The sequence below is a fragment of the Budorcas taxicolor genome, chromosome 9 (genome assembly GCF_023091745.1).
Source record: "Budorcas taxicolor isolate Tak-1 chromosome 9, Takin1.1, whole genome shotgun sequence".
In the NCBI taxonomy this organism is placed as follows: domain Eukaryota; kingdom Metazoa; phylum Chordata; class Mammalia; order Artiodactyla; family Bovidae; genus Budorcas; species Budorcas taxicolor.
The window spans coordinates 42383962-42398072 of record NC_068918.1 but is presented as its reverse complement, the minus strand read 5'-3'; the positions used below and the strand labels follow the sequence as shown (position 1 = coordinate 42398072).

Here is a 14111-nt window from a genome sequence, read left to right as displayed (position 1 = left end):
TAATATATATTAGTTATATTCTTTTCCTCAAAAATGAATGGTGTTTTCTGTAGAGTAAGGCTAAAAATCAGCTAAGCAAAGTAGACTTACATCTGTAAATATACAGTTGTCATTTTCATCACAATCACACACTACAGTGCTCAGCCTGGAACCCAAGAGCATGATTTATAGTCATCATCAGTTATGCAGAAATTAAGTTTTATATCTTATCCAGATACTGATTCATCTTTTTAAGGAAAAACTAGATAGCTTTGTAGGAAAGAGGCAGAGAATGACAGAATCCAACAAAACAGTTTTCACATAAGCAAGCATCCTATTCAAAGAAATTCAAAGCATCCCCTTTCAGAAAAAAGAAAAAAGTCTGTATAATAAAGGATACTGGTTTTCTGTGTTTTAAAAACCTGATTCATTAATAACATTGTTGACAATGAATTATCAAACTTGTTCTTATAAGAATGAATAAAGAGTATACCAGCAGTGTCCAGCTTGAGCTGAGCTGTATTCTGTATTTGCTTCCTGGTAGCCTGGGAGGTGTTCCTTGGAGCTGAGGAGACAAGGACCTCTTCTCAACTCAAAGGGGGGAGTGTGTTAAACCACACCAGATCTGTGCCTACTCCTCCTCCATGGGCAGTTGAGCTCCTATAGTTTTACAGGTGCCCACAAACTGCTCTTGGCCTAGAATAAGCTCATAAGGGCAGAGATTTTTGTCTATTTTGTTCATTGTTCATTAACGTACCTCAACAGAGAACAATGCTTAGTACATGGTAGACACTCAAATATTTAATGAATGAATAAATGAAACAATATAAAGATTTAAAATTGGTAAGATCAACAAGTAATAGAAAATGGACAAATATTAATAACATGATAGTTCAAGGAGAAGGAAATATAAATGGCTCTTAAACATGAGAAAACATTCAACCTCAGAGATGATAAAAGAATTTTAACTTAAAGTTAACATGAGATAACATTTTTCACCTACCAAATTAACAAAAATGCTGAAATTTCTTAAAACACTCTACAGGTGAGGCTTTGGTAAAACACACATGCACGTACACTGCTGGTGAGAATACAAATAGGTAGAGCCTCCTTGAAGGGAAGTCTGGCACATGCGAACACTACAAATACACAGACCCTTGGCCCAGCAAAATTTCTCGCAAGTTACCCACATGCATGCCTGTACACATGCAAAGTGACTCAAGAGCAAGGTTATTCATTGCATCAACACTAATAATAGCAAAGTATGGAAACAACTAAGAAGCCATCAATAGGGGAGTGGTTAATAAGTTGGCATATACTGTCCATTATTTGCAACTGTAGAAAAGAATAAGGAAGCTCTTTGCATTTATATGAAAAGATCCAATATATGCCACTAAATGAAACAAATAAGGTGTAGAACAATGTAAAGTGTGCTTATTTTTGTGTATAAAGAAAAGTAAAATGAATATATTTGTATTTGTTTATATCTGCATAACAAAACTTTGGAACAATGCAAAGGAAGTGGATAAAAGTGGTTTCTTTGAGTGCGGGGTGGATCCTAGGCACATGGAGAACAGGGTATAAGACTGCATTATGTACTTTTTAGATTACTGAATATAATTACCTAGTCAAATAATTAGATTCTAAAAAATCAGGAGGTTGAATTACAGAAACAAGAGAGGAAGAGAGAGGCACCATGATGCAAATCAATGATGTAAATAAATAGGTTTTTAGGGAGAATGCATGAACACTTAAGGCAGCATTTATTTTTAAATGAATATACTTGTTACAAAAACATCCATTTAACATTAAAGCTAATCCCTGAAGGACCTCCTCTAAAGTGTTACTCTGTAGGCTGACTTTGAGTTAACCACAGTGTTTACAAGCAATAACATGATGCCTGTTTGAAAATATGTTAGAAATCATACTTCCAACTAACTTCTCAAATTGGCTCATGTTCCAGTTAGTTCAAATCATGCTTTTCATTTATAGTAAACTCACACACAAATCTCACAATCCATGATTATTATGGGGTGAGGTATTATAGGTATAAAGAATGCATTAAATTTATCTGACCCTTCTTTCCCTATCAGAAAAGTAAGGGAAAATTTTAAAAATTAAATTTGTTTAAATTACCTAAGAGAATGCTTTCAATGAAAAAAGACCTCCAGTATTGAAACCACCACCATCTTTCAGCAATAAAATGTGGTCATTAAGAAAAAAAATGAGTCTTACCTGACTTCAGCCGGTGGACCTGGGGAATAGGGGTTTGCAGAACAAGCTAGAATTCTAATGACTGCTCCAGGATGATAGGTTTCCAGAACATGAACAGCTGTAGGATACACCTGTTGTTCAAAAGCAAGTTCCACATAGTCTTGGCTCTGGAAATTTGCCGGTGTCCTCTTGAATGGCACAGGAGCACTGGGACACTGATCCCACCATGTTCCGTAAGTTCGAAACACAGCTGTCTGAGTAAAGTCACCGGAACTTGGAAATACATTTGGGACACCTGCTAAGTTCCACATGGTATAGGACATGCTATTCTCACTCCCATAATGGGAGCTGAAATCCACTACCTCTTTGGCATACTGGACCACCTCTGCATTTAGAGGGGAGGTCCGGCTGTTTGATTCTACAGTTCTATGGCTGTTCATTATTTCTCCTCTTGTAGCCGTCCTGGCTCGGCGCCGAAGGCACATATAATAAAACATAGTCAGAACTGTTAACATGGGAAAGACTGGTGACATCTAGGTGTGAATTATGAAGCTTCAAAAGGTCAGGTGTCCTCAGTAAGACGCATGAACTCTTTGAAGGATGTTCTAAAAAAATGAATGGCTTGGTGAAAAAAAATAATTTAAATAAGTAGAGAAATGCATGAATAAGGTAACAAACAGGCTTTTTACCCAATGTAATTTCCCAGAATGAAACAAACAAACAAAAAATTCACTGTAGATGTGAATCTCTAAATTATCTATCTAATGTACTTTTAAGAAACCTGAATATTGAAAATGTATATAATTTTATGCTATACGGGGAGCAAAACTGATATTATAAGGCAATGGAAGACGTACAACCCCAAAAACCCCATTTTGTACAAAATTATAACTATCCTTCAAGAAATACTAAGTCCTTGAACTTTTAAAATTAAAATTATTTAAAATATATGGCAAGCCACTAAAATACTGCTGTAAATCCAAAAGGATCTTAGGCATTTTATAACTTCACATTTTAACAAATGATTCCCTATTGTTAATTATGACTCACTTCTGAACATGCTAAGTACAGATTTCACATTATGGGAATATAGTTTTCTAGAGCTGACAGTTAATCCAGACCAACTAAATTAACTGCCTTACACATCACAGATCACCAGACAGTGTTTAATTTATTATAACTCCCAGCATTATTTGTGAGGGCAGTCCATGGCTGGCTGGCATCTGGTTGGTTGCCAGCTCCTCTTAGAAATCACTCACCCTAGACAGATCGGTCACAGGATACACATCGGAAACGCAAAGGTTGGCACGCATCCATGTGGCCTAACAGGTACACCCTGATTTCAAGTGCAAATATTGAAATATGACATTCTTTTACCTGTAAGACAAGAGTTTTAAAAAATATGTTTTATTTCTAACTTAGGAAGCCAAATATCCCAACAAGATTATTATCATAGAGAAACAGCTACTTACTAGATACAGAACACTCAAATAGAACAGTCACGTTTTTCTGAATTGCATGGACAATTTTGAATAATTAATATATTTTTTAAATTTTATGATAGAATGTAACACAAATATTATAAATGAACCCTTTCTATATGAAGGTTACAAACCCATAGCTTATGGGTCAAACCATGCCAGCAGATATACTCATGCTAAGTGCTTAGCTGCTCAGTCATGTCTGACTCTTTGTGACCCCATGGACTGTAGCCCACCAGGCTCCTCTGTCCATGGGACTTCCCAGGCAAGACTACTGGAGTGGGTTGTCATTTCCTTCTCCAGGGGATCTTCCCAACCTAGGGATTGAACCTGAATCTCCTGCACTGCAGGCAGATTCTTTACCATCTGAGCCACCAGGGAAGCCCAAGGGTAAGACGTGTCCCTGGGTGGATATACCTTAATAGGACCAAACAGTGATTTGTAAAGTTGAAGAAGTCTGTAACTTTTAATAGTCAAGAAGACCCTATGAGAAGAGGCCTGGGCTTCCCTGGTGGCCACTCCTGTTCTCAGCCAGCTCTCCTAGTTCACGACAGACCTGGCCCGTCTGGACTGACCAGCTAACCTCTTGGCTACACAAACAAGGCAATCAAGCATACTCATTTTTCTACCTATGAAGCCTTGAGTTTAACCTCTCCTAAGTAAAAGAAGGAAAATACAGCAATTTTTCTTTAGTAGAGCAATGTGCCAGCCTTTCAAAACAGTACACAAAGATTATAAAATATTAGACATCTCTCCTACGCAAAACCTCTCACAGCTTTTTGTTCTTACATACCAGATACAATCTAAACCTCTTGGTTTGGCATTTCAAGGCTCTCCTCAAGCTAGACCCATTTCTTTACTTCTAATGCAGTCAACTCTGTCACCTTCTAAACATCCTTTATATTTTACTTTAATCTCCCTGATTCTACCATTCCTTTTCCCACCTCTTTATTCCATAAGTAGGCTTATTATCTGGCACCACCTTTGTATCAGGTATGTACTCATTTCCACAAGGGCCTACATTAGGACAAAGTTTCTTGGAGGAAGGAATATAGCCAAAGACTTCATTTATCAAAGCACTCAGTACACGAAATATGACACATGTTGACAGAAAGATGATGAGGGGAAAAAAGCTATAAAAATCTAAAGTAAGTTAAAATTAGATACCCGCATCTTCACAGGTGATGCTAGCAGTAAATAACCCCACTGCAATGCAAGAGATGCAGGAAACAGGTTGGATCCCGGGGTTGGGAAGATTCCCTGGAGGAAGAAATGGCAAGCCACTCCAGTATTCTTGCCTGGAGAATCCCATGAACAGAGGCGTCTGGCAGGCTGCAGTCCGTACGGTCACAAGGAGTCAGACATGACTGAAGTGACTTAGCACAGCACATACAATGGCACCTTCTGCCTCTCAATCCTGGCCAGATCCAAACACACTGAAATGCTTGACAAAATATAACCAGTAAAACAGGAAATAAAGGGCTGAGTTAGAAACAAGTGAGGAAAACCTACAGTTGTGAGAAACAAAGAGGAAAATCAAAGAGCAGACAACAGAAACTGAAGCTATGACTCCGGGAACCCATTATAGGTCTCAGTGGTTGTAATAAGAGGACTTTCAACACCCATGCAGAGAGGTGACTTCAAGCCACAGGTCCCATTTGGAAGAATCTTCCTAAAGCCAAAATTCAGGAGAAATCACCCTATCTATGAAACCAGGAACATGAAAGCTTAGCTCACTGGCCAGGAAGCCAAAGGATACTTGACATCAACGTGGGCAGTGGGGAGAAAGTCAGCGGAGGGAAGTCAGAACCCTGTTAGGCAAGTACCACGCAGAGTATGGGCCTAGATTCACACTGCCTTCACGGTTGAGAATCGCTGTACCATCCCCAAGCCAAAAGATCTAAAAAGAAACAGTAGTCCTGAACTGGCAGAGGCAGATAAAGCCTTACAAAAGACGCATCACAGCACAAACTTACAGACCACAGTAGAAAATGAACCACTATGACAGACGGTAGGCAGACTCACTGAATGGAAGAACCTGCACCCTAAGAGCAAGACACAACAGAACACTCTGGACGAGAATTTTGGGGGGAAAGAGGAACAAAAGCATGTATTGAAATAAATAAGGTACTTTTGCAACACATGTTACATGTTCTCATCCTGACAAACCATGAGTCAATGAATCAGATTCATCTCAGGACAGACAACATGGAGTGCTGAAGTATAGGACGGGTTGTAAAGGTGGGGAAAATAATTATTTAGAATATCACCTCTTTATTCAAACATTCCACCCACCACAAGGATAAATCTGTCAAAGAAAAAAATTTACCAATGCACAAATATCAATCAAATCTTTAACACCAAAACCTGAAATGACATAGCTCTTTCTTTTACCGCTTATATTTTACTTCAAAATAGGCCCCTAGTTAAATTAAGAAGCATAATTTCCCAAAGAAGTTACTTGGCCCCTCTCTTTCTTGAAAGAAAAAGAATTAATGAAATAAAATTAAATTGCAAAAGTGAAATTCAGAAAATCCCACTCGATTGACATCTCAGCTAATTTGGGAAGACTGTGGGTGTTTTATTCCTGGAACTCTTCAAGGGAAGGACAGAAACCTATTTGTCAAGGTGGATGGATGGGTTTGACTCTATAATCTTCAGATATCACTTCTCCCTCCACAGTCTATAAGTTGAAGCAATGGAGCTCCTTTTACTTTCTTTATAAAACTGCATTTATCAGAAAGTAATAGTTTTATAAAACCAAAGAAACCTCTGCAAAACAAGATACCATCATTCATGTGAACTTGCACAATCATTCTTGGCAAAAAGATTGAGACAAATTCTATTTGACCTACTGAACCACAAACTTTATAACTGCTTCCCAGCTGGCTTTTACCATCAGCTTATGGGATAATATCAAAAGCAGCAAGACTGTCATGTGGGCAATATCATTTTTAAGCTGGTGTTAAGCAAAATTTTGCATTGCAGCAACATACATAAAGGTGAGTTATAAATATACATATTATATGTGAGAGTTATAAATACATGTATTATATATATACTATAAATATATGTATGCTCAACAAGCTTCGGTGTAGAAAAGATGCTTTATTTTTTTCAACTACGGATAATAATAATCTACAGGGGTTAATTTTCTGTGAGATAAAGCTATACTGACAAAAAGAAGGCAAGGCACTAGAAAACCTAATATATTTATTCTTTTACCAGCCATAATATTTAGAGAAATATAATGCAGCTAACACCTGTTTGTTTTTTTAAATAAACATGGCATAGAAATAAAAAAGGAAAATGTACAAATCCATTGTTACCATCCTTCATTGATTCTAAACTCCTTCCCAGTCAACTAAGATGACACATAACAGTATCTGGGGGTGAGGACGAACATATGGAGAAGAAAGGATAGCTCACTCTACTTTTCCCTGGGAAATGAAGCTGAAAAAGGGAATAGAGCCGCAGTTTCAGGACTCATGTGGGCAGCAACAACCAATACACAAGTTCAAATTGTCCATGTACTGTCTGGACTTCTGCCAAGGCATTGAGGCAATTTGTGATAACCAATGAATATCCCAATGGGCAATGAACCAAATGTGAAAGATACAATAACTCCTCTTTAGGAGGAGAATGGAATTCAGAGACAAAATGATTTTCCCCCCCAGATGCAAGTAAACAAATATTAGTCTGGTACACTAAATTTGTCCAAGAGGGTGACTATAATATACACCTTTGGGGAGACATTTTCTTTGCCAGTTCATTCAAAAAACTACATTACTATTAAACACAACATATAAAAACACTATTTTCCATTTAACAAAAATGTCTGAATTAGAAATACAATGATCTTTATTCATTTAATCCAATAACTTGTCAACAATGATTACAAAGTAAGAAATTCCCCACAACACACTGAACGCTTATACTAGCACAATCAAGGAATACAAAACAACAGCCATTTTAACCTGTATCAGGAGACTTTCATACTCCTTGGGAAACAACTTGCTTTATGCGACATCATTTTATTATAATACAACTTTATTTTCAACCTCATCTTTCATATTATAAAATGTTTAACAAAGTTAAATAATACAATTACAGAGAAAGCAATAACAGTGGAAAAGAGAAATTAAGAGGTATAGACAAGGGAGAACATATGTTTACTACTGAGATTTGAAGTGAGATGGGGAGCCGATGAGGCGGAGAGAAACAGGATGGCAGGAGCTGCAGAGAAGAGGGCAGAGGAACCAGGAGGAAGGAAACGGGGCTTTTCATGAAATCAACAAAAGGAGGTAACTTGCGATGAACGTGAAAGCTTAGGTTCATGGTATAGTGGAAGAACCTGGAGAACAAGTTTAAAACCCCGCAGAGGATTCTCAACTTATTTTAAAGTGAAAAGATATGGGAAAAGATAAAAAGGCTAGGCAAAAAGGCACAGTCCTACATTGAAGGCAAGTCATAACAATAAGTACTTGCAAAATAGCCCACAGAGACATATCAGCGAAGTGACAGAAAAAAACTGAGAGTTTCGGCAGCCTTGCAGGATGTTACCAAAATGTCATAGAGGGCGGAATGTGGTAGCAAATCCAGAAAAAAAGCTGAACTTTAAATGCTGTCATTTCTGAATCCTGCTGAAACTGATCAAGAGGCACTCCTTTGAGGAAAGGACTTTTCAGGTTGAGTCTAGAAATCCAGACATAGCGGAATGGAGGAAAATATCAGTCAAGAAAAGAAAGGGGTTATATTTGAACTTGGTATAGCAGCTGACACTCCCAACCAACCCTCTTCCCCTGGCCTGCCCTCTGTAGGCTTCCACGCCATCACATGCTCTCCTATCTCCTCCTGCCTTTCTGGTAACTTCTGTGTCCTCCCTCAGACTCCTCTCTCCTCATTCTTTTAAAATATTTAAAGGTTCCATTAAAGGAAGGCTGTCTTTTTAATAACTTCCCACTTAGCTTGGCCTAGTCTTCTCCCTGTGTCTTCCACTTCATACACCCACCCTTCCTACAGACCTACCAGAACACCTACCACGGCTCAGCTGCACCTGTACTTTCAACCTCAGCATCTCCAGGTCTCCCACTGAGGCTATGTGGCTCTGAAATTCCCTTACTCTTCCTCTGTTTGACACCCTCTTACTCACCTATAAGGTTCAGACCTTATCCACTACTCACTTTTTCCTTGCTCTTATCTTTTGTGTGCATTTCTTACATGTGTGTGCTCAGTCACGTCGTCCAACTCTTTATGGCCCCCTGGATTGTATGTAGCCCACCAGGCTCCTCTGTCCATGGAATTTTCCACACAAAAATACAGGAGTTGGTTGCCACCTCCTATTCCCGGGGCAGGGGGAGTGGGGGGGGGGGGGTGCAGGGTGGAGAGGGTCTTCCTAACCCCTAGGGATCAAACCCGTATCTCTTGCATTTCTTGCATTGACAAACGGATTCTTTACCACTGTGCCACCTGGGAAGCCCACCATTTCTTACGTGCTGAGATATTTTTTTCTACTATAATAGACTACAAAGTCCTCAAGTTAAAAGAATGTTTCTTAATGAGAACTATATCCTTATGGCTTAGCACATGCCAATATATGCTCAGTAAACATTTATTCATTTTTTTGAGACCAGCAGAGTAGATGGCAGAAGAGAATTAAATAAGTTTAAAATAGACACAAAAATAAACCAGTGACCCTTCAAGATAAGGCACATGTAGAGAAGGCAGTGGCACCCCACTCCAGTACTCTTGCCTGGAAAATCCCATGGATGGAGAAGCCTGGTAGGCTGCAGTCCATGCTAAGGGTTGGACACAACTGAGCGACTTCCCTTTCACTTTTCACTTTGCTGAATTGGAGAAGGAAATGGCAACCCACTCCAGTGTTCTTGCCTGGAGAATCCCAGGGGCGGGGGAGCCTGGTGGGCTGCCGTCTATGGGGTCGCACAGAGTCAGACACGACTGAAGCGACTTAGCAGCAGCAGCAGCAGCAGACTCCCCCCCCGCAAAAAGAAGCAAAAAACAATGATCCATATCTTGATACAGAGAAAAAGAGAAAAATGGATAATAAAAACAGAAACACAATAGGTAAGAATCACATATATAACCTTCCTTGAAGCCATCCAGTAAGGAATAGTATATATATATTGAAATTTTACTATTCAAAGAGAATGTAAAAAAGTGGTAACTTCTGTTAATACAAAAGCAGCCTTGAATACATAAAAGAGACCTGACCTTGGCCACAAAGAAACTCTGATTGAAATTAAAGAAAGATTCATGAAAGACATGATTGGAGAGGTAAAAGAAGCTATTTTCTCAAATATGATGATTTTTTTAACACTCCAAATCTATGTTAAGACCATATGGTGATTACGGAGAACTGGAAAACACTGTGGATGAAAAAGTTCTTTAAAAAGCAAGAGAGAGACAACTTCAGAGTGAAAGAGAAGAGATAAGCCAAAAAGGGCAGTAATGTAACAGTAAGGGTAAAAAAGACAGGTTAATATTTTTCTATTAGATACACTAGGGAGGGGCAAAGGTCAAGTCTTACAAAAGCATCCCTCTTCCTCCATCATTATTCACAATGAACTACATTGAAAACATACAGCAGTGTCAGTAAGGGGACTATTGTGGGTGGAATATTATGACATTAAGTGCCTCTCTCTTCCTCTATGTAAATTCTTCTCCAGTTGAAACATTTTTATTATGACTATAGGTTTTAATCAACAAGGTCCCAACACAGAATAAACAGGTAGAGTTCAACTGAACCATGTGGATGAACAAAGAAAAGAGAGCCTTCTATCCAGCTTCATGGCTATTTGAAAACCCAGGCAAATAAAGCAAAAGGAGAAGCAACCAGGAAAAAATACCTGAAGGCCAGGGAAAATACTTGAAAACCAAAGAGATAAACAAAAATCTTCCAGAAATCAAAGTAGGCCTTGAAAATACAGAAAGTATGGAACACAATGGGCTCTTCAGAATTTCTGCTGAGTTAACGCGCAAATGGTGAGGATGAAGCAGGAAATGCCTAACAAGCGAAACTAGGAATAAACTTGTCAGAAAACAAAGGATGAGGTTCAGAACCACCTTAAACTAGCAACTGACAATGGTTAGTTCTGTACAATGCTTTATTTCTTTTCTTTCTTTCCTAGACTTTAACAAGCAAATCTAAATTTACGAACTATTTCACAAGCAATCTTTTAGTAGCAAGAGAAAGGAATTTAGGAGTCAATGTTAAAAAAAAAAAAGCCACATAGCGGTAGGCTAAGTGAATTGTAATTTTCTGACACAATAGACATGGAAACCCTCTTCCCACCAAAGATACTATTTCACAAGTGACAAATAAGGAAGTTTCTAGTCACACAGGCATGATACTATAAAGTACCTTAGTTACAAATGCCACTAGTGCTATCTCTGTTTTACATTTTTCTAATTATTTATGATGAGTAAGAATAAATCATCTGAGTTGGAAGAACTATAAATTAGAATAACCCGAAAACTTTAACAAACACATGATATATATTTAACTAAAACCTAGAGTATTAAAATTTAAGAATATCTGGTTGCACATAATTTTAATGCATGCACTGAAGAAAGGAAAAAAAAAAACCTTTCTAGCTCTTAAAACTGTAAGGTAAATGTAAATTTATTTTAGCCAAATACTAGTGATACATTTGTACATTAAAATAAAAAGTATTTTACCTAATAAAAAAATAACTGAATTTAGTTAGCCTTCCTAACAAAAATCCAAGTACAAAACCATAGGTATGTCACTGCTAGCCATTCAGGCTAAAAGAATAATTAATTAAAATGGCATAATACTGTTAAATTAACTTTGGAGTATAATTTACATTCTAAAACATGTACTCCATTTTAAGTGCACAGTTCAATGAGGTTTGACAAAGACATTTAACAATGCAAACCACCACTAGGACCAAGATACATTGGTTGGCCAAAAAGCTAGTTTGGGTCTTCCCATAAGATGTTACAGAAAAACCCAAATTTTTTGACCAACCCAATAAAAAATTTCTCTTCTCCCAATCACCCATCTGGGCTGGAGGAAGCACAAGCTGGAATCAAGATTGCTGGTAGAAATATCAATAACCTCAGATATGCAAATGACAACATGCTTATGGCAGAAAGTGAAAAAGAACTAAAGAGCCTCTTGATGAAAGTGAAAGAGGAGAGTGAAAAAGTTGGCTTAAGGCTCAATATTCAGAAAACAAGATCGTGGCATCCGGTCCCATCACTTCATGGGAAATAAGACGGGAAAACAGTGGAAACAGTGTCAGACTTTATTTTTCTGGGCTCCAAAATCACTGCAGATGGTGACTGCAGCCATGAAATTAAAAGACACTCCTTAGAAGGAAAGTTATGACCAACCTAGAGAGCATATTAAAAAGCAGAGACATTACTTTGCCAACAAAGGTCTGTCTAGTCAAGGCTATGGCTTTTCCAGTGGTCATGTATAGACATGAGAGTTGGACTATAAAGAAAGCTGAGCGCAGAAGAATTGATGCTTTTGAACTGTGGTGTTAGAGAAGACTCTTGAGAGTCCCTTGGACTGCAAGGAGATCCAACCAGTCCATCCTAAAGGAGATCAGTCCTGGGTGTTCATTGGAAGGACTGATGTTGAAGCTGAAACTCCAATACTTTGGCCACCTGATGTGAAGAGCTGACTCAATGGAAAAGACCCTGATGCTGGGAAAGATTGAGGGCAGGAGGAGAAGGGGACGACAGAGGATGAGATGGTTGGATGGCATCACTGACTTAATGAACATGGGTTTGGGTGGACTCCAGGAGTTGGTGATGGGCAGGGAGGCCTGGCATGCTGTGATTCATGGGGTCGCAAAGAGTCAGACACAACTGAGCAACTGAACCGAACTGAATCACCCATCTACTCCCTGTGCCAGGAAAAAATAAAACATACTGCTGTTGTTGTCACTATAAATTAGACTACCTTTTATTCTAGTTACATAAAGTGAAATATGTCTGTACTTTTGTGTCTAATTTATTTGGCTCAGCATAACTGAGATTTATCCCTCTTGTTATGTTTATCAGTCGTTTGTTCCTTTATTGCTGAATCATCTCTATAAGCAGACATATTCATTCACCTGCTGATAGACATTTGGGTTGTTTCTAGAACCAAACTGTTTACAAAATGAGTGTAACGTTTTACATTCCCACCAACAATGTATGAGAGTTCTAGTTGCTCCATATCTTCACCAACAGTTATTATTGTCAATCTTTAGCCATCCAGTGGGTGGGTCATGATACCTTATGGTTTTAGTTTGCATTTCTCAATTGACTAGTAATGATGTGTCCTTATTTTCATGTCCTTATTTGCCACATGTATCTTCTTTAGTGAAATGGGTATTTTTCCCATTTTTTAATTGTCTTTTTATTACTCATTTTTTTGTTTTCTTATTATTTATTGAGTTATAAGAGTTCTTTATACATTCTAAATACAATCTTTTCTAGATATATGTTTTTCAAATAGCTTCTTCCAGTCTCTCCCTATTTGTGCTTGCTTTTTCATCTACTTGATAATAGATTTATCTTTAGAAAATAGCTTCTCTTTAGAAAAGTTTTCAATTTTTAAGTCCAATTTATCATTTGTTTTTCTTTTATGACATACTTTGTGTGTCCTGGCAAATGTTTTACTCAGGAGCAGTTTCAAAAGAATCAACCCTAAGACAGACAGTGTTTAATATCTTAAATCTGAGAACAGTTACAGATTAATCAATTCTAAGATGATATCAAACTGGATGCTACAAACACTTCCGGTGGGAATACGAAATGGTACAGCCACTTTGGTTAAGTCTGAAAGTTTATAAAGTTATATACCCTTACCAAACCATCTAGCATTCCACTCCTAGGATATCTACTCAAATGTATTAAAACCTATCAGTTCAGTTATTCAAACAAAAACCTGTACACAAATGTTTAGAGCAGATTTATTCATTCTCATTCCAATCTGGAGATGTCCAAGATGTCCTTCAACAGGCAAATGGATAAACAGTGGTACACCTATTCAGTGAAATACTATTCAGTAATAACAAAGAATGAGTTACTGACTCAGGTAACGGCAAAGATGACTTAAAATGCATTTTGTAAGTGCAAGAAGACACACACAGAGGCTACACAATTGTTTAATTTCATGTATACGATACTCTGGAAAAGGTAAAATTATAGGGAAGGAAAGCAGATCAGTGTTTACTGGGGAGTTAGGGAAGAAGACAGGATTGAGTCTGATGACTACAAAGGGGCCACACAAAGGAATTCTTATGGCAATGAAACTGTTCTGCATGCTTTTATTTTTAGTCTTTGCTGTGGACCAAGACAGGTTAGAGGTCTGGTATCCCAGAATTGGGCTGTTTATGGGCATCCTAACTTATTAATCAGTTTTTTACCAGCACACCCTGAAAAATATCTAAGAGT

At 37.9% G+C, this 14111-nt stretch overlaps 1 protein-coding gene across 2 annotated transcripts in view; it reads right to left on the bottom strand.

The window, feature by feature from the left end:
* FBXL4 (F-box and leucine rich repeat protein 4) overlaps positions 1–14111 on the bottom strand; it is a 74269-nt gene that overhangs the window by 48922 nt on the left and 11236 nt on the right. Inside the window, exons 2-3 of one of the 2 annotated variants that reach the window (XM_052645736.1) lie at positions 3453–3570; positions 2215–2814 (exon numbers count right to left, since the gene is read on the bottom strand). In XM_052645736.1, coding sequence (XP_052501696.1) covers positions 2215–2726 — 512 coding nt within the window. In that variant the 5' untranslated portion in view covers positions 2727–2814; positions 3453–3570. The remainder of the gene's footprint in view (positions 1–2214; positions 2815–3452; positions 3571–14111) is intronic. The other variant, XM_052645734.1, reaches the window with a different exon arrangement.